Source organism: Lonchura striata, chromosome 6 (assembly GCF_046129695.1).
Source record: "Lonchura striata isolate bLonStr1 chromosome 6, bLonStr1.mat, whole genome shotgun sequence".
Lineage (NCBI taxonomy): Eukaryota > Metazoa > Chordata > Aves > Passeriformes > Estrildidae > Lonchura > Lonchura striata.
In genome coordinates this window covers 64545655-64565654 of record NC_134608.1, presented here as the reverse complement: position 1 = coordinate 64565654, position 20000 = coordinate 64545655, and the positions used below count along the sequence as shown (strand labels likewise).

The following is a 20000-nucleotide window of genomic DNA, read 5'->3' as shown; positions in this document are numbered from 1 at the left end:
ACAAGGACTAGGGCAAGCACAAGGACAATGAGGAGGAGGAGGAGGAGGACAAGGAAGAGGAGGAGGCAGAGAAGCATGAAGAGGAGGAATAGGAGGAGGAAGAGAGAGGACAAGGACAAGGAGGATGATGAGGATGAGGAGGAGGAGGAGGAGGAGAAGAATGATGAGGACGAGGACGAGGAGGAGAAGGATGAGGATGAGGAAAAGGATGAAGATGCAGAGGACAAGGAGGACGAGGAGGTTGAGTAGGAGGAGGAGGAGGAGGAGAAGGAAGAGAATAATGAGGAGGAGGACAAGGATGAGGAGGACCAGGAGGAGAAGGACAAGGAGGATGAGGATGAGCAGGATGGGGAGGACGAGGAGGAGGAAGAGGAGGAAGATGAGGAGGAGCAGAAGGAGGAGAATGAGGATGAGGTGGACAATGAGGAGGATGAGGAGGATAAGGATACAGAGGATAAGGAGGAGGATGATGAGGAGGAGGACAAGGATGAGGAAAAGGATGAGGATGAGGAGGACAAGGAGGACGAGTAGGAGGAGGACCAGGACAAGGAGGAGGAGGAGGATGAGGAGGACGAGGAGGAGGAGGAGGAAGAGTAGGAGGAGGAGGACAAGGACGAGGAGGAGGACAAGGATGAGCAGGAGGACGAGGAGGATGAGGAGGAGGACGAGGAGGAGGATGTCCTCCTTGTCCTCTGCATCTTCATCCTTTTCCTCATCCTCATCCTTCTCCTCCTCGTCCTCGTCCTCCTCCTCGTCCTCATCCTCCTCCTCCTCTGCTTATCCTCCACATCCTTATCCTCCTCATCCTCCTCATTGTCCTCCTCATCCTCATTCCCCTCCTTCTCCTCCTCCTCATCTTCCTCCTCTTCCTCCTCCTTTTTGCCCCCATCCTGCTCATCCTCTTCCTCCTCGTCCTTCTCCTGGTCCTCCTCATCCTTGTCCTCCTCCTCTTTATTCTCCTCCTTGTCCTCCTCCTCCTCCTGTTCATCTTCCTTCTCCTTCTCTTCCTCCTCCTCCTCATCCTCCTTGTCCTCTGCATCTTCACCATTTTCCTCATCCTCATCCTTCTCCTCCTCATCCTCATCCTCATCCTCATCCTCATCCTCATCCTCATCCTCATCCTCATCCTCATCATTCTTCTCCTCCTCCTCCTCCTCGTTGCCCTCCTCCTCCTCATCCACATCATCATCATCCTTGTCCTTGTCCTCTCTCTTCCTCCTCCTATTCCTCCTCTTCATGCTTCTCTGCTTCCTCCTCTTCCTTGTCCTCCTCCTCATCTTCCTTGTGCTTGCCCTAGTCCTTGTCATCTTTCTCCTCCTCCTCTTCCTCCTCCTGCTCCTCCTCTTTCTCCTCCACATCCTCATCCTCTTTTTCATTGTCCTCCTTCTCCTCCTCCTCATCCAAATTCTCCTCTTCCTCCTCGTTCTCCTCCTCCCCCTCATCATCCTCCTTGTCCTCGTTCTCTCTCTTCCTCCTCCTATTCCTCCTCCTCATATTCCACCTCCTCTTCGTCGTCGACGTCGTCCTCCTCCTCCTCCTCATCCTCCTCCTCGTCCTCCTCCTCGTCCTCCTCCTCGTCCTGCTCCTCGTCCTCGTCCTCCTCCTTCTCCTCGTCCTCCTCGTCCTCCTCATCCTCCTCTTCCTCCTTGTCCTTGTCGTCGTCCGCCTCCTCCTCCTGCTCCTTGTCCTCGTCCTCGTAGTCCTCCTCCTCCTCCTCCTTGTCCTCCCCTACATCATCATTCTCATCCTCTTTATCCTCCTATTCCTCCTCCTCCTCCTCGTCTTCCTCATCCTCCTCCTCCTTGTCCTCCTTTTCCTCCTCATCCTCGTCCTTTTCCTCATCCTTGTCCTCCTCCTCATCCTCCTCCTCCTTATCCTCCGCATCCTTATCCTCCTCATCCTCCTCATCATCCTCCTCATCCTCATTCTCCTCCTCCTCCTCCTCATCTTCCTCCTCTTCCTCCTCCTCATCCTCCCCATCTTGCTCATCCTCATCCTCATCGTCCTTCTCCTCCTGGTCCTCCTCATCCTTGTCCTCCTCCTCTTTATTCTCCACCTTGTCTTCCTCCTCCTCCTGTTCATCTTCCTTTTCCTACTCCTCCTCCTCCTCCTACTTGTCCTCTTCATCATCATCTTTTTCCTCATCCTCATCCTTCTCCCCCTCGTCCTCGTCCTCATCCTTCTTCTCCTCCTCCTCCTCTTCTATGTCCTCCTCCTCCTTCTCATCTTCCTTGTGCTTGCCCTAGTCCTTGTCGTCCTCCTCCTCCTCTTCCTCCTCCTGCTCCTCCTCGTTCTCCTCCTCCTCCTCCTCATCCTCCTTGTCCTTGTTCTCTCTCTTCCTCCTCCTATTCCTCCTCCTCATCTTCCACCTCCTCTTCGTCGTCGTCTTTGTGGTCGTCGTCCTCTTCGTCCTCGTCTTCCTCCTCGTCCTCGTCCTCATCCTCGTCCTCGTCCTCGTCCTCGTCCTCGTCCTCGTCCTCGTCCTCGTCGTCCTCCTCCTCCTCCTCCTCCTACTCAACCTCCTCGTCCTCCTTGTCTTCTGCATCTTCATCCTTTTCCTCATCCTCATCCTTCTCCTTCTTGTCCTAGTCCTCATCCTTCTTATCCTCCTCCTCCTCCTCCTCGTTGTCCTCCTCCTCATCCTCATCATCCTTCTTGTCCTTGTCCTCTCTCTTCCTCCTCCTATTCCTCCTCTTCATGCTTCTCTGCCTCCTCTTTTTCCTTGTCCTCCTCCTCCTCCTCATCTTCCTTGTGCTTGCCCTAGTCCTTGTCGTCCTCCTCCTCCTCCTCTTCCTCCTCCTGCTCCTCCTCTTTCTCTTCCCCATCCTCATCCTCCTTGTCATTGTCCTCCTCCTCCTCCTCTTCCTCATCCTCATTCTCCTCTTCCTCCTTGTTCTCCTTCTCCTCATCATCCTCCTTGTCCTCGTTCTCTCTCTTCCTCCTCCTATTCCTCCTCCTCATCTTCAAACTCCTCTTGGTCATCGTCGTCGTCGTCCTCCTCCTCCTCGTCGTCCTCCTCCTCGTCCTCCTCATCGTCCTCCTCGTCCTCTTCGTCCTCCTCGTCCTCGTCGTCCTCCTCCTCCTCGTCCTCCTCGTCCTCGTCCTCATCGTCCTCCTCGTCCTCGTCCTCATCCTCCTCCTCCTTGTCCTCCTCCTACTCGTCATCCACCTACTCCTCCTCCTCATCCTCCTCCTCCTCTTCCTCGTCCTCCTCCTCCTCTTCCTCCTCCTCCTCGTCGTCCTCCTCATCCTCCTCCTCGTCCTCCTCCTCCTTGTCCTCCTCCTCGCACTTTTCCGCGTCCTCCTCCTCGTCCTCCTCCTCGTCCTCCTCCTCCTCCTTGTCCTCCTCCTCCTCATCCTCCTCCTCCTCGTCCTCCTTCTATTCCTCCTCCCTCTCCTCTTCCTCCTCCTCCTCTTCCTCCTCCTCCTCATCCTCCTCCTCCTCGTCATCCTTCTATTCCTCCTCCCTCTCCTCTTCCTCCTTCTCCTCTTCCTCCTCCTCCTCCTCGTCTGTGTGTGGTTCTCAAGATTCAATTACTCTAGAATTCCAGGAACCTGGAACTCTGGGATTCCATGTCTCCATTGTCAACCTGACAATGTAAAGAGAAAAAACCTAGAATTTTCAGTCACTTTGCCACCTCTAAAATAGTCTTTCTTCAGTTCACTTCGGGAGAGAAGTTCTTCTTGTTAATGTTTTGGAGACTTCCCTACAAGAAAAGAGTTATCTCATGGCTTTTCATTTCCACAAATAGCAGCTGCCTGGAGAAATCTGCAATCGAGAAGTCCCTCCCATCTTTTCCCACCTTTTCCCACAGCTGTGCTTATGGGCCAGGCCGAGTTATGGGATATTAGTTTAAAGATGAGCTGTTTAAGAGCAAAGGTTCGCTTCATCTCTTCCTGAAATCATCTTCATCTCTGGGAACAGAGGTCTTTTTCTCTCTCTGAGGGCACAGGGTCTCATCACTGGTCTCCCTTTCTCTGTTCATGCCTCTCATGGGAGATCACAGCTACTTCAACATTTCCTTACTTTAGCATGGAGGCCTTTGCTGAAACAAGTCATTGCCCTATACTTTTCAATGCCTTACAGGGAAAAAGAGAGTCTGATATATCAATGACATCCTTCTCCATAGCTTAACCAGAATATTCCAGCCCCAAGATCAAGGCATCTCCTCATCCCTCCCATCTGGGACTCAACTTCCTCTTCCCTGCCCTCGGTGTGTCCATGCTGCTCCTCTGTGTGCCTGCCCTGTGTCCTTTTCTCTCACGGGAGGGAGGATGGCAGCACTGGCAGAGTCAATATCTCCCGGGGCTGCAGATGGTTCCGTGAGCCCGGCCGGGCTCGGTGCTTGCGGCCGGAGCTGTTTTGCCATGGAGGTTTCTGCAGCGGCTGCGCTGGGGCTGTGTCAGGCTGGGCCGCGCTGGGGCAGGGCCAGGATCTCAGCAGCCAGGCCAGAGCCCAGCAGCAGCACGGCCGGGGCCGATGGCTTCTCCTGCCCTGCCCGCCGGCTGCGGGCGAAGCCCAAGGGCGGCAGAGCCTTGGCCGAGCCGGCCCGGCCCGGGGCTGCTCCTGGGGCCCGGCGGATCCTGGCCGGGCCCGGGCTGGCGGCGGGGCAGGGCTCGGCAGGGCCAGATGTCAGCACCCGCAGCCACGGCCCGGCCTCGGCCCCGCGGCCTCCCCTGCCCTGCCCGGCAGTCGATGGCACCTGGCGGCTCCCTGGGAAGGGGCTCGGCCCCACGGCAGGAGCCGCCCGGCCCCACGGCCGAGACGGGGCTGGGCCGGCCTCGGCACCTCTGTGGGGCCAGAAGGGAGAGAGACCCAGCCAGGCTTTCTCATCTCTAACTTGTGTCTGCACAGAGGCGTCTGCAGCTTCCTTAGTGCTTTAACAGATTGTCAGCTCTCAAAGCTAATTACTGATTGGTTTTTGTCAGACACAGAGGAAACTGCTAGCAGCTTCTCCCAGGACATCCCTTCCATTATGCAAAACCACCATGGCAGCACAGAGCACAGAGCTCCTTTGTCCATATGCAGTGGCTATGTGCCCAAGGGCTCAGAACCCCTCCTTGGGAGATCTCTGGGCCCTCTCCAAGGTGTTTTCAAATGAAAACATTCAGATCAGAGTCTAAGAAAATCACCAGATGACAGGGCCAGCATGACCTGTCTGTCCTGGCTACTTTTGTGTAGGAGCATCCTTGGATACACGGAAATTGGGAGGCCAAATTCTAATTTTGGCCATGGTCCCTGGACATGAAGGCCGGTTCTTTACCACAGGAATGAAGGAACAGTGTGCCAATGTTTCCTGGGGGAATGAGAGGTGACCACCAGAGGACAAGGACAGCCAGAGCTTGCAGGCTTCCAGGAGGCCCTGAGGTGTCACAATGCCCCCTTGGTGACATGAGGCCCTGAAGGGTAGGAATGGTCTCCATGGTTCCATCAGGCCCCACAGAGTCATAATGGTCTCTGGGTCCATGATGCCCCGCGGTGTCACCATGGCCCCTTGGTTCCATGGGCTCCAGTGGTGCCACAATGATCCCCTTGGTTCCATGAGATGCCCACAGTGTCACAGTGATCTCCATGGGAAGGGAAGAACCGAGCCCCAGTGTGGCAGGGGCAGCCACCAGAGGCCAATGGGAGCCAAACTTGATGGTACTGGCAGATTTTGTCTGGGAGCAACCCTTGGATATAGGGAATTTTATAGGTGGAATCCCAATTCCAGACATGGACACTTGGAGGAGGATGGTTCTTTCCATAGGAAGGAAAGCATGGAACACCAGTGTTAGAGGGGCAGATGAAAGGCGGCCACCAGGGGCCAAGGGCAACCAGACCTCTCTTTCCTGGTAGCTTTTGTCTGAAAGCAACCCTTGGATATAGGGAATTTGGGAGTTGGAAGCCCAATTCCCGCAATTTCTGCATAGATAAGGACGGTTCTTTTTTCCATAGGGAGGAAAGCACTCTTGTGTTCTGCTGCAGCAAAAGGCACAACAACTGCCCCAGGCCCCAGAGTCTCAGACCTCAGGCAGACACCAATGACCAACAGGGAAAGGAAGGCAACAGGACAGGTCTTGCTTTAGAAAACTGAGGACTCTTCATTTTCCCAGGGACATACACAAGAAACGAGGTGGTAGGGTCAAGACTTTTATATTACAGGGTAGGGGTGGAGTTTAGGATCAAGGTCCAATATTAAGAGGAGCAGGAGACTGCAAAGTGGTGGATTGAGGAGGACAATCAATGGAAAAAACTACAGTGGGGACATTGCAGCACAATTTAAGCCAATAAGGGTACAGAAAAATAAGAACATTCTGGGGCCATTCCTCATTTGATCAGATAGGGTAGAGTGTCTTTTCCCAGGCTTTCAAGGGCACACCCCACAGCGTGGAGGGGTGGAATCTTCTTTAAGTCACACTCTCGCCGGATGCTGTGTCTGGGTAAAATTCCCACCTCATTGGGCAGGGGCACTCTACACCTTTGGTGCCATTATTTCTTTCTCCGGCTGTTTTATGCAATGAAATAAAACTCCAGCATCTGTGGAACCACCCTTCAATCCTTCCCAGGCTACTCCTGTTCTGTCCTCAGTCTGCACACAACTGAGCCCAGAGCCTGCAGCCTCTACCTGCTCGTTATGTGATGAAGCCTTCAAACCCCATCTTGGGAGATATTTGGGTCCTCCCCAAGGTCTGTGAAAATGGAAAAATAGTTATCAAAGTTATTTTCTCCCAAGTCTAGCAGTGACAGAACAGTGGTAAATATCTCTAAACTGAATGAGAGTGGATTTAAATTTGTTAGAAGGAGGAAATATTTACAGTGATGAGAGTGGCACAAAATGGCAAATGATTTTCCAGAGAAGTGGATTTCCCATCCCAGGAATGCTCAAAAATCAGGGAGTGTGTGCAACCTGACCCAGTGAAATCCCCTCCCCTCCCCAAGGATGGAATTCCTGTTGTGTGGGTTCTTGGATGTGCTGGGTGCCCTCACAACAGTTCTGGCCAAAATGTCTGCTGAGGGCAGCCAGGCTGCTGCAGGGCAGTGACCTCACAGCCATCACCATGGCAGCCCTGTCCCCTGGGCCTGGCTCTCCCCTTTCCTCTGCCCCTGCCTTGTCTCTGCTGGCATGAAGAGTTTTGTTGATAATATCTTGTCCCCAAGGTGCTGGGCCAATGGTTTCCCAGTCAGGCTCCTGGAGCAGAAGTGGCTTTTCAGAGCCCAGCCAGAAATGAGCCCTGAGGCAGCAGCTCTGCAGCGCTGGCCACCAGGCTGGGTTGCCAAGGGAGGCTTCTGGCCATGCCCTGCAAGCAGCTGCTGCTGCCAAGGTGCCTTTGGTGCCTCGGGCTGTCCCTGGCACAGCTCCCAGCACGGCACTCTGCCCTTGTGCCCGAGGCCTTCCCTGTGCTGGGGCTGGCCTGGGGCTGTTCCTGCAGCGGGACCTGCCCTGCTCCTGGCACAGGAAAGGCAGTTCCTGCTGGAGCAGGAGGCTCTGCCTGCAATGGGCTCAAACAACTCCAGCAAGGCCCTGCTGACTTCAAAATTGCTTCCTAGAGCAGAATATCCTATAATTGTTATAGATTCTGGACTGTGGAGTAAATAACTCTGGTTAAAAGCTTACTGTCTAGTCATGATCTGATTGTATTTATATAAATATATCTGGTATTCCATCATTAATCCTGTGGGACCAATTGCATTGACAGATTGTTCAATTCTACCTGTCCAATCGTTTATACATAAATCTTTGACAAATTCTGGGGCCGGGATTGGATCCAGTCACTCTCAGTCTCCTCTCTTAAAAGGAATTTTAGAAGTCTGGGGGCTCTGCAGGGCTTTTAGAACCCATGGTGGCTGCTGTGTGTCTCCATCTCATGACTCAGCAGGAGTTTCTCCAATAATGAAATAAAGCTTTTGCCTGAAGCTCCCACTCTGCACATGACAGGAGTGTGTGTGACATCCTGGCTCTTTGGCAGCCTGGGGACTCCTGGGATGTCACTGTGGAGCCCCCGTGAGTGCCTGTGACAGATCGATGCCTTTGCAGCCCAAGGTGCCCTGGGATGTCACCATGGAATGGCTGTGACTGCCTCTGACCACACGGCTCTTTGCCATCCCCAGAAACCCTTGGGAGGTCTCCATGGAGCCCCTGTCTCTGTGTGTGACATTCCTGCTCTTGAACAGCCTGGAGACTCTTGGAAAGTCCCCATGGAACCCCTCTGAGATCCTGTGACAAATCTCATGCTAAGGAGGCAACCATCACCAGGAAACCCTGTTGCTATGGTCAGTTTCCATGGCAACCATCTCCAGGAAACATTTTTCTATGGTCAGTTTCCATGGCAACCATCCCCAGCCCCTGTTGCTATGGTCAGTCCCTGGGCAGCTCCATGGAGACCCCATGCCAGGGGTGGTTGCCATGGACACCAGCTCAGGCCTGGAGCCCGTTGCCATGGCAACCATTGGCACTCCCATCCCCAGGGTCATGGATCCCAGAATCACAGAATTGGCTGAGCTGGGAGGGACCCATCAGGATCCTCGAGTGCAACTGCTGGCCCTGCACAGGACACCCCAACACTGCCAGCCTGGGCCTGGCAGCGCTGTCCAAACACTGCTGGAGCTCAGAGAGCCCTGGAGCTGGGACCCTTCCCTGGGGAGCCTGGGCAGTGCCCCAGCAGCCTCTGGGCAAAAACCTTTTCCTGAGATCCAACCTAAGCCTGCCCCGACTCAGCTGCAGCCGCTCCCTCCACTCCTGTCCCTGGGCACCAGAGTGAAGAGGTTCCCTCAGCCCCAGCCAGGGACCCGCTCCCAAGGCTGCTGCCATGGCCACCAGGGCTGGCATCAGCTGGGATGCTTGGTTTCCACAGGCCGGGGTTCAGGAATGGCATTTCTCAATTTCCTGCTCCCACTCAAACCCCGCAGGCACTCATTGCCCTCCCACCTTCCATTGAAGGAAAAAAGGGAAAGATCTCAGGCTGGGATAAGAACAATTTACTGGGAACAGCAACAAGATAAGGAACAAACAGAAACAGAAAAAATATTAACAACAGAAGGGATAAGAAAAACCAGTTACAGGGAAAACTACATCACCATCAATTGTATTTTTTTTTTTCCACGTGTTTCCTCCTGCATGGCAAGGACACCCTTCTCCTCAGGGAGAGACAGAGAGAGACAGTCCCTTTCCTGCCCCGGTAATGACCTGAGGTGGGAGTGAATGTAGTGACAGGGCCATGGCCAGACCCTCATGTCCTTCAATCCCATATCAGGCTGTCCTGGGTTGTAAGATAAGCTTGTATTCCATTTGCCATCTGTTGAAGGCAAACCGGTTGGACAGGTTTTTGTTATCTCTCTCAGAGACAATGGTTTGCCCCGTAGAGGCAATGGTTTGTTTATACACTATTGACTGACTCACTGCCGGGCTGGTAAATGTAACACCGTGAGGGGTCCCACCCAGAGGGGGAAGCCAAGCACTCTAATATTGTTTAAAGGGGTAGCTTTTTGGGGAGAGGAGGCAGCTCTCTGGGCGGGACTCCGAGAGAAGCAGCTCGCTCTCTTTCTTCGCGGGATCTCGCAGCGAAGCAGCCGGCGCGCGCTGAGGCGACGGCAGCGGAGCTCAGAGGCAACCCCGGCGCAGAGGAGGACCGGCCCCACTGCCACCAGATCTTCAGAGGAAAACTATACCCTTCTAAAGATCACCACTGCAGCTGCAATTCGTCAGCCACTGCAAGGGAAGCAATTGTCCCAGCAGAACTGCCACTGGCACCCTGAATCCCCAGGTTGTGGACTTTTTCACTGGTTTTGTTTGTACCGATTGCATTTGCCTTTTTTAAATTGTTGTCTAGTTTTCTCCTAGTAAAGAATTGTTACTCCCATTCCCACATCTTTGCCTGAGAGCCTTTTAATTTAAAGATCCTGGTAATTCAGAGGGAGGGGGGTTTGCCGTTCTCCATTGCACAGGAGGCTTTGCCCTCTTCCACAGACTCCTGTCTTGTCGAACCAAGACACAGGCCATTGGCAGGGGCAAGGAAAGGGACAGGTGTCTTCCCAGCATGGATCACAGGGAACATGGATCACCAGGGCTCTTCCCAACAGGGTCCTCCAATGGGCGATGAAACTGGATCAGTGCACAAAGCTCTTCCTGCATCTGGGGAATTTTCAGGGCTTCCCTTACCGGTGGCTCCGTTGGTGTTTGGTCAAGTGAGATCTCTGGGTGAAGCTCTTCCCACACTGGGGACACAAGTAGGGCCTCTCCCTGGTGTGGATGCGCCAGTGCCTGACAAGGTGGCAGTTGCGCTTGAAGCCCTTGCCACAGTCAGGGCAGAGGAAGCGCCTCTCCTCGGAGTGAATCCGCTCATGCCGGAGGAGATGGGAGCTGCTCTGAAACCTCTTCCCACAAGTGGGGCACATGTAGGGCCTCTCCCCAGTGTGGATGCGCTGGTGTGTGACGAGGGTGGAGTTGTGTTTGAAGCCCTTCCTGCAGTCAGGGCAGCGGAAGGGCCTCTCATCCTTGTGAATCCGCTGATGTACAAGGAGATTGCAGCTATTGTGAAACCTCTTCTGACACTCGGGACACTCGTAGGGACTCTCCCCAGTGTGGATGCATTGGTGGATTATGAGGTCGGAGCTCCGCCTGAAGCCCTTCCCACACTCCCCACACTTGTAGGGCCTCTCCCCAGTGTGGATGTGTAAGTGGCTGACAAGGTGGGAGTTGCAGCTGAAGCCCTTCCCACACTCTCCACACTCGTAGGGCCATTCCCCAGTGTGGATCATCAAGTGTCGTTTCAGATTGTTGCTTCGCCTGAAGCTCTTCCCACACTCCAAGCACTTGTAGGGCTTCTCCCCATCAGGAAGCTTCTCAGGGACCACCAGCACTGAGCTCTGGCTGAAGCTCTGCCCACCTTCCTGGCCCAGAGTGTGTCTTTCCTCCTCAGAGCATCCTGGACTGGGCTTGCAGCCCCTCCTCCAGTGGGATCTCCAGGGATTTTCCTCCCTGTTGAATTCCTGCGCTGTGGAGTTGCTCAAAACGGCCTCTTCCATGAGGGATTTGTCCTTCCTGGTCTCCATCCTCAGCTCCTGATCTGGGGGAGGAAGGACAAGGAGAGGATGGGATTTGCCTCCATGCCACAGGGAAGGGCAAGGAGATCCCCCCAGAGTATCTCCAGCAGGAGGGCACCGGCAGCGGGGCTGTCCTGCAGCTGGGGGCCAGGCTGGGCTGGGAGATGGAGCAGGAGAGAGGGGGAAAGGGGCACTAACTTCCTCCTCACCTGCCTCGGTGTCCCAGGGCATCTTCCTCTTCCTCGCAACCTTCTCCATCTGGGAAACGTTTGGGTATGGGAAATCCTGTTTTTGGAGGAAAACAAGGAATGAGTACAGTGAGTTTTGTAGTGGTTTGAAGGCAAACCAGGGGGAGAGTCTAAGCCAGAATGACAATTGAGTAAGAAAATTAAGATCAAGGCAATGATACAGAAACACTGGATTAATCTGACAGAGCCAGGATATAACCTGACAACCCGTTGGTCAGGGTGGTGGTAGCTGTCTGATGAAATGGTGGCTGCAGTCCGGCTGGAGTGATGAAAGTGATTCTGTCAAAGCAGTGATCCTGTAGAAGTGTCTGGTCTTTCTCTGAAGGTCCAGTGGTGCTTATGGAGCTCTTGTCCTCTGGGAATCCAGTAGGCAAGGTGGTTGTGGTGTTGCAAATTGTGAGATTATATCCAGGTAGGAATGCTTGGTTCCTCCCCCTGGGCGGAGCATCCCACAATGGGATGATGTAATTTTATCAGTGCTGCAGTGACACTCAATGGCCCATTAACAGAAGATGGCCCCTGGAGGGCGTTATCAGGGCTGAGCCATGGAAGAGATAAAGAACACTGCCCCACCTGTTGATAACAGTTTATGGAGATGGGGACTGAAAACACTTTTGGTTACATCTGACACTGTAACCTGAAACAGTGAGGCAATCCCTGCTCGGGGTGGGGGGTGAACACCACCCCCCTTACCCAAACTGGCTCAGGTGTAAAACCCCCACCCTGGGAAGGCCACGCACATAGGGGACAATGTCACACTTGCCCCGCCCCAGGGGAGATCTCTGTCCCTGTCACTCCCTTGCTCTCCCCCCTTTTTTCTTTCTTTCCATCTCTCTCTACCTCACATTTACTGGTCAATAAAATCCACTTTGGATTTGGTCTTGTGAGCACCTTAATTGGGGCAGGGACATCTCTCTAACAATTTTATTATCCAGATTGCAACATTATTTTGCACAGTGAGTTCAGGGCACTGTTGTCTGACCCCAAGTTCCTTTGACAACGGCATGGTTTCCTCCTCGCGGAGGTTCTGCCTCTTTCCGGAGGAACTCTTGGAAACTTGGATGCAGCTTCCTCTGAGCGACTTTTGGGAGACCTTATGAGGAAAGTGGAAGTTGTGGGTGGCCAGGGTAAAGAAAATATTTTGTTTTCCTTCTTTGAAAAGTCTGTTAAAATCTCTGGAGGAAAGGGACCAAATGATACCAGCGAGACTGACAAGGATCATTCACCCCAAGGTGAGAAACACAAGGCTACTGAAGTCCTACAAGAAGCCCAGCTCAAGTTTTTCCCAAATAACTTTTGAATTTACATGCTTGGGGGAAGAATCATTATTTTCTTCATCCCTGTCACCTTTGTGACAGCTACACAGACTGTTCCCTTCCTTTTAATAATCTGTATTGGGTCAAATTTCCATATTTCATTTTTTGGAACCTGCCAGCTGTGCAGAAACTGATGAAATTTGGAATTACCACGGAATTGCTTCTGTTGTTGGTCTATTAATGTTTGGGATTTGTTTGTGTTTCCATCAGAAGTGACTTGTGGGAAGAGCAAAACTTCCTCAAGGCATTTTATGTAGGGTTAAATTTGATTTCTTCTAAGTTTGTTTTGTCCAGTGTCCAGGCGATGCTCAAGGGGTCTCTGGTTTTGGTTTGGCCCTAATTTACTTCTGATTTGTCTTTATCTCTTAAAAACACCTGAAAAATGACTAAAAAGAGTATTGACCAGAGATGTCAGAAGTCCCACCATTTTAGAGGTATTTGAGGTGGAATTTACTGTTTGGGAACATATTCTGGAGGATTTGTGGGTTCTTGGGGGATATCTGGTAGTATTCTCCATATCTTTGCACTCCAAAAGCCAAGGTGGATTGGTCTGTCACCTCAAAGTGACTCAATCCCACCTCAAAATGGCTGGTTCCCACCTCAGTCCCATGCCAAAATTGCTCAATTCCTCAGCCTCCAGGATGAGATGGGGTTGGAAGGTGATCGGGAGAAGTGAGATCCAAATTTGAGGTTGTGGGTTCAGGATTGTGTGAGGCTGGGTGGGTGTGATTTATTTTGATAATAAGTAAAACTATCAGAATTATTGATTTCTGTCCCATTCATTTTCTGTCAGTTCTGATTTGATTTTCAGAGTGCCGCCTTCTCAGCTGAATTTATTTGTGACCTCCTGTCCCAGACTGAAAAGTAAGATGTGTTCTATTTCCAACTGTATGGCAGTTGTCCTGTGTTAAGTGGGCAGTTTTTCCTTATCTCTTCCACAATCAATCCTCCTTCAGGGGAGACATCTGCTGATAATGGGCTATTGTCACTGCATGACTGATAAGAACTGTAACATCCCATTGTGAGATACTCCACCCAGAGGGAGGAGCCAAGCATTCCTACCTGCATCTGGTCTGGAGATTCTGGCCCACCAACACAGCTTTTTCTGGGCTGGATTTCTCAGAGGAACAGCTGCCTCTTCCTCTTCAGAGGAAGACACCTTTTCCTATAGGATCACTGCTCCAACAGAACCACACCGGACACTCCTGGAGGACTGCAGCCACAATTCCAATTGGATTGTGGCCAACACCCTGTCCAACAGGGTGTCAGGTTGTATTCTGGCTCTCTCAGTGTTGTTTTGGTTCACTGCATTGATCATATTTTCATTTTCTTCCCTAATAAAAAGCTGTTATTCCTGCTCCCATATTTTTACCTGAGAGCCCCCCTTAATTTCAAATTTATAGCAATTCAGAAAGAAAGAGTCTACATTTCTTCATTTTAGGGGAGGCTCCTGGTTTCTTTAGAAGACACCTGTGTTTCCAAACCAAAACACCTCCTTTCTCTCCTGCCTTCCTTTGCCTGCTCTGTTTCTCTCTCAGTGTCTCCCTTAAACCAGGGCAGCTCTCACCAAAGACCCTGCCCTGATTTCATTCCCAATCCATGAGCTACAACAACCATGGGGGAAGTTATGAATGCTGGCAGTGAAATGTCACTGTAGGATCTTGCTCCGCTCAGCTTTTGGCTCTTCCATAAGAGCTCTGCCTTCAAGGGCAGGAACATCTTTTCCTGGCTGGGAACTGGAATTCCAGCCCCTGAGAGCATGTGCCATGGATCCCAGAGGGACATTTCCGAGGCTCCCAGGGTGCTGCTCCTGCCGTGCCTGCCAAGGAGCTGTGCAGGGCAGGGGACAAGGTGCAGCAGCTGTGTTGGTGCTGCAGTGCCACAACAGCCCCTGGTTCCAGGAGTTTCTGCACTGCCATCAGCAGTTCCTGGGTTCCATGATGCCCTGCTGTGTCCCCATGGATATTTGGTGTCATGAAGTTCTTTGGTGTCACAATGGCCACCTCTCTCCATGAGCTTCCACAGTGTCCAAATGGCTTCCTTGGATGGGCAGTGTCACCATGGACCATTGGCTCCATGCAGCCCCGCTGGGTCACCATGGACTCTTTGGTTCCATGAGGTTCTGGGGGTGTCTCCATGGTCTCCTTGGATTCACAGTGTCACAATGGGCCACTGGATCCACGTGGCCCTGCTGTGTCACCGTGGCCTTTTGGTTCCATGGGACCCCAGGGTCACAATTGACTCCTTGCTTCCACGTCACCCCCTCAGTGCCAAAATGACCCCTTTGTTCCATGGGGGACACAGAAGATTTATAGAAACATTGAGCAAATCCGGCTTAACACTGCTGGGAATATCTGCCTGCATTCTAGAAAGAGGTTAAAGGTGAGGATGGCACCAGCAGCTTCCATCTGCAACAGAGGTCCAGGGAAAGGACAGGGACAGAGAATTCAGCTGGGAGACTCAGAGAATTCTGCTTCCAGAGATCATTTCTGGTAACACTGTCCCTTGTAGAAAGGTGACACCACTCCAGACAGCCTGTACTGAGCAGGTGGCTCCTGAGTGGGGTTTTGCGGTGGTGTGTCTTTAATTTGATTTTTGTTCAATATCTGTTTCCCCCCCCCGCCCCCATCCGTAATCTCTGCCTCTCCCCAGTTGTCAGTCTTCCCTAGCTCTCCCCTAACCCCCTCATCTCCAAGTTGTCAATCCTCCCTTTCCCTGCCCCTTTCCCTGGAACCTTCCCTGTCATTCATCCTAGCCCCCTCCTCTGCTTCAGAGCATTCCCTGTCTGTTTAGTGAGACTCAAAACCTTATTGCTTATTTTGTGTTATTTCACTTCCCTGCTCCCCCTGATAGGTTTGTGATATGTTAGTTCTGCCCTAAACTTCTCCCCTGCTGTTCCCTCATTGGTTGCTGTTCCCTCATTGGTTGCTGTTCCTACACCCATCTCCCTGAATTCTTGTATAAAACCTCTGCTCCCGCCCCTGAGGGGGTCTTGGGGCTCACTGAATAAAACCATCCTGTTCACCCCCAAGTCCCGTGTCGCCTCCGTCTGTTCCCGCACCACCGACTGGGACTGCAGAGCTTCACAGGGGGAGCGGCCGCCCGTTCTCTTCCCTCTCGCAGCCCAGCACGGCACCGCTCGGGGAATCGCGGCGAGGGGAGCGCATTGCCGCACTACAAAAGGGTTTGTTGTTCAGGAAACCTGCTCAGGCTTTTCCATTCTTTCCTTCCCACGAGGATAACTTCTCCTGGGCCTGTGTGCAGGCAGAGCCCTGAGGAGAGCAGGTGGGACACGGTTCAATGGGCTGGGACATGGAGCTGCAGAGCTCAGGGACAAGGTTCTGCTGCAGGGCAAAGGGATGTCAGTGCCAGGTGGGCAATGTCAGACATGGTGAGCCTGGGGGTGAGGAGCAGCTTGTCCAAACAGGGTCAGCCCTCAGGCTGCTCATTCTTCTACATGCCCAGACCTCCTAAGGAGAACTTCAGTGTCAAGATCACCTGGGGAATGCTTCTATCAGCTCTTCTCTGAACTGGGATATAAAAAATGCTCTGTTAAAATAAATAATTAATGTTTTATTAAATCTCTCTTCTTAAAGGATCTTTAAACTGACTCCAATCTGCTGTACAGGGCCTGAAAACTTGTAAAGAATTGCAGGAAGAGGAAGCCCGCCCCAACGAGGGTTTTGTGTACTTTAATGAGCCCTACAATGGATCTTCAGCTGAGTCCAGGAGACTCAGGCACTGAGAGAAGACTGAAAAATCTGCTCAAGGAGTCAGAAGCAAAAGTCCAAGTCCCTTGAAGCATCACGGGGCCCCACTGAGGGTAGGGACTGCCAAAGGCTACCAGGGACTGGGGAGAGCAGATCCTTGAGGCCAGGATTGCAGGGAGCCCAAGGCTCAGAGCAGGGAACTGCAATGCTGAGCAAGGCCTGGGCTGGTTGGGGGAAGCAGAAAGGCCAAGCCCTGAGCCCAGCCTGGCACAGCAGGGCCTGTCCCTCACGGGTGGCTTGGGGCTGTTTGTGGGGCAGGGGGATGTGAGGGGCAGCAAGGACAAATGCCACAAACCTGTGTGACCCTGCAGATCCTCATGGAACCAAGGGGCCAGTGTGACACTGTGGGGCCTCATGGAAACAAGAGGCCATTGTGAGTCTGCAGGGCTGTAACACCCCAGAACACTTTGGGGCCACCAAAGGTTCCTTTACTTGATTTTGTTGCACAAGAGAAACACCAGCCAGATATTCTCATCATGGCCAGATGCAAAGAATATTTTGGTAGGACGGGACCCACAAGGATCATCAAGTTCAGCTCTTAAGTGAATGACCCAAACTGGGATTAAACCCACAACCTGGGCGATACCAGCACCATGCTCCAACCAACAGAGCTAAGAGGTCAAAATGACACAAATTTTTACTGGCAAAATATAGACAATCAAGGAGCTTGAGCAAAGGGTTTCATACAACATCCACTTCAACATAAAACTCTTATCATAGCATTAACTCCATTAACTTTGCCCACTTTACCTAAAAACCTTTAACCCTCAAGATGTTAAATTACCAAAAAATGTTCGAGGTAAGCAGGATTAGAAGGAGAAGAAATAGAGAACAGCAGAAAGGCAGCTGATCTATAGAAAGACACGCACACAGGCACCAACTGCTCGGGTTCCAGAATCACCAACAGAGGAACCCCAGGAGAAGGCAGGATCCAGACCATGGGCTGGCCTCGTGCTCCGGCTTTTAACCCCCTGGGCCTCCATGGGCCCGCCCCTGGGGTGGGACTGCCAGGTGATTGCCCAATCAGAGTCAGGGGAGGCACCAGCTGCTGGTGTGTAATTGGTTGACAGCTCAGCCAATCAGCACTGCCCCTGCTGTGTGATTGACAGCTCTGCCAGGCCAGGCTGGGGGCGGGGCTCTGTCCCACCACAAACCAAGGCCGGACCCGCCCCCGGCCCCACACGGGCATTCCGAGCATCCCAAGGTGTCTTGGGACATGGATCTCATCCAGCCTCTGACAGCGACCACGGGGACACTGGGGAACCTCATGGAACCACGGGGCCATGGTGACACTGTGCTGCCTCATGGAATCAAGGAGACCATTGTGGAATTCAGAGACCACAAGAAACCAAGGGTCCATGGTGACCTTATGCAGCCGCAATGTTACAGAGGAGCCGTTGTGACACAGGGAGGGCACACGGAGTCGAGGGGACATAGTGACACATCAGGGCTCTGTGGAACCACGAAGCCATTGTGACATTCCAAGGCCTCATGGAAGCATGGGGCCATTGTGACACTGCAGAAGCAAGGGGAACATTGTGACACTCCAGGGCTTCATGGAACCAAGGAGACCATTGTGACACTGTGGGGTCCCACGGAACCAAGGGAACATGGAACGGGTCTGTCTGTCTGGGCCTCCTGGGGAGCACCTGACAGGTCTGGCTGACCTTGGCATGTCGAGGGCTGCTTCTCATCTGTCCCTGAAGCACTGGGGCTCTGGGCTTTCCTTCCTCTGGGAGAGAACTGTCCTGCTCTTCCAGGGACCCAGGGCCAAAACCAGGATTCCTTCTCCAAATTTTCTTATATTGCAAGGATTGTTTTTAGATGAAATCTGCCAGGAGAGACAGGTCTGGCTGCCTTGGCCACCTGGGGACCATCTCTCATCTGCCTTTGAAACTCTTGGACCATGTGCTTTTCTTTCTTATGGGAAGAAATCATCCATCTCAACTATGCACCCATGGATGAAATTTGGGATCTGCCTCCAGAATTTCCTATATCCAATGATAGCTCCCAGACAAAAGCTGCTAAGATAGGTCAGAGACATGTCTGGCTGGCCTTGGCTTCTGAGGGCTGGCACTCATGTGCCTCTGAAACACTGAGGCTCTGTGCTTTCCTTCCTCATGAAAAGAACTCTTCTTCCTGTCCAGGTGCCCACAGCCAAAATTGAGATTTGCCCTCTAAAATGCCCTGTGTCCAAGGATAGCCCCTAGATGAAAGGTGCCAAGGTCTGGCTGGCTTGGCCTAAGGCGGGCCACCTCTCATCATCTTCCAGGACACTTGGACTTCACACTTCTTTTTCTTATAGGAAAAAATAATTCATCCTGTCTAGGTGCCCATGGCCAAAACTGGGATTCCACGTCCAAAACTCTGTACATCCAAGGATGCTCCCAAGTGAAAGCAGCCAGGACAGAAAGGTCTGGCTGCCCTTGGTCTCTTCTGAAACACACGGGCTGCCTCTCACCTGCTTTTGAAACACTGGAGCTCTGTGCTTTCCTTCCTATGGAAAAGAACCGTCCTTCTTATCTACACAGAAATGGCCGTACTTGCAGTTCCACTTCCCAAATTCCCTATATCCAAGAGTTGCTTCCAGACAAAAGCTACCAGAACAGAGAGGTCTGGCTGCCTTAGGGCTCTGGTGGCCACCTTTCATCTGCCCTTCAAACACCATTGTTCTGTACTTTTCTTCCCATGCAAAGAACAGCCCTTCTCCTCCAAGTGTTCATATATGAAATTGGGATTCCATGTCTAAAATTCCCTATATCCAAGGGTTCCTCCCAGACAAAATCTGCCAGTACTGACAAATCTAGCTGGCCTTGGCTTCTGCTGGCTGCCCCTGCCACACTGGGGCTCGGTTCTTCCCTTCCCATGGAGATCACTGTGACGCTGTGGCACCTCATGGAACCAAGGGGATCATTGTGGCACCACTGGAGCCCATGGAACCAAGGGGCCATGGTGACGCCGTGGGGCTTCATGGACCCAGAGACCATTATGACTCTGTGGGGCCTGATGGAACCATGGAGACCATTCTGACCCTTCAGGGCCTGGTGTCACCAAGGGGGCATTGTGACACTTCAGGTCCTCCTGGAAGCAAGGGACCATTGGGACACTGTGGGGCCCCATGGAAGCGAGGGAACATGGACCAGGTCTGACTGGCTTGGCCTCCCAGGGGCCACCTGACAGGTCTGGCTGATGTTGGGATGTCAAGGGCTGCCTCTCATCAGCTCCTGGAGCACTGGGGATCTGTGCATTTCTTGCTATGGAAAAGAATTCTCCATCTTTTCAGATGCCCATAGCCAATACTGACATTCTGCCTAAAACATGCCCTATATTCAAGAGCATCTCTCAGAATAAAATCTGGCAGCTCTGGCTGCCCTTGTCCTCTGGTGGTCAGGCCTCTTCTGCCCCTAAAACAGTGGGGCTCTGTTCCTTCATTCCTATGGAAAAGAACTGGTCTTCATGTTCAGGAACCATGGCCAAAATTAGAATTGGCCACCGAGCCCGGCCAGGGTCATGGAACCGTCTGCAGGCCCCGGGAGATATTGACTCTGCCAGTGCTGCCATCCTCCCTCCAGTGAGAGAAAAGGACACAGGGCAGGCACACAGAAGAGCAACATGAAGACACCAAGGTAACTGAAGGGGAAGG

At 52.5% G+C, this 20000-nt stretch overlaps 1 protein-coding gene across 1 annotated transcript in view; it reads right to left on the bottom strand.

Annotated features, from left to right (window-relative positions):
• LOC144246548 (uncharacterized) overlaps positions 1–20000 on the bottom strand; it is a 319583-nt gene that overhangs the window by 261282 nt on the left and 38301 nt on the right. Inside the window, 3 exon segments of the mRNA XM_077784459.1 lie at positions 9377–9379; positions 10140–10819; positions 13650–13669. Of these exon segments, the coding sequence (XP_077640585.1) occupies positions 9377–9379; positions 10140–10819; positions 13650–13669 (703 nt within the window).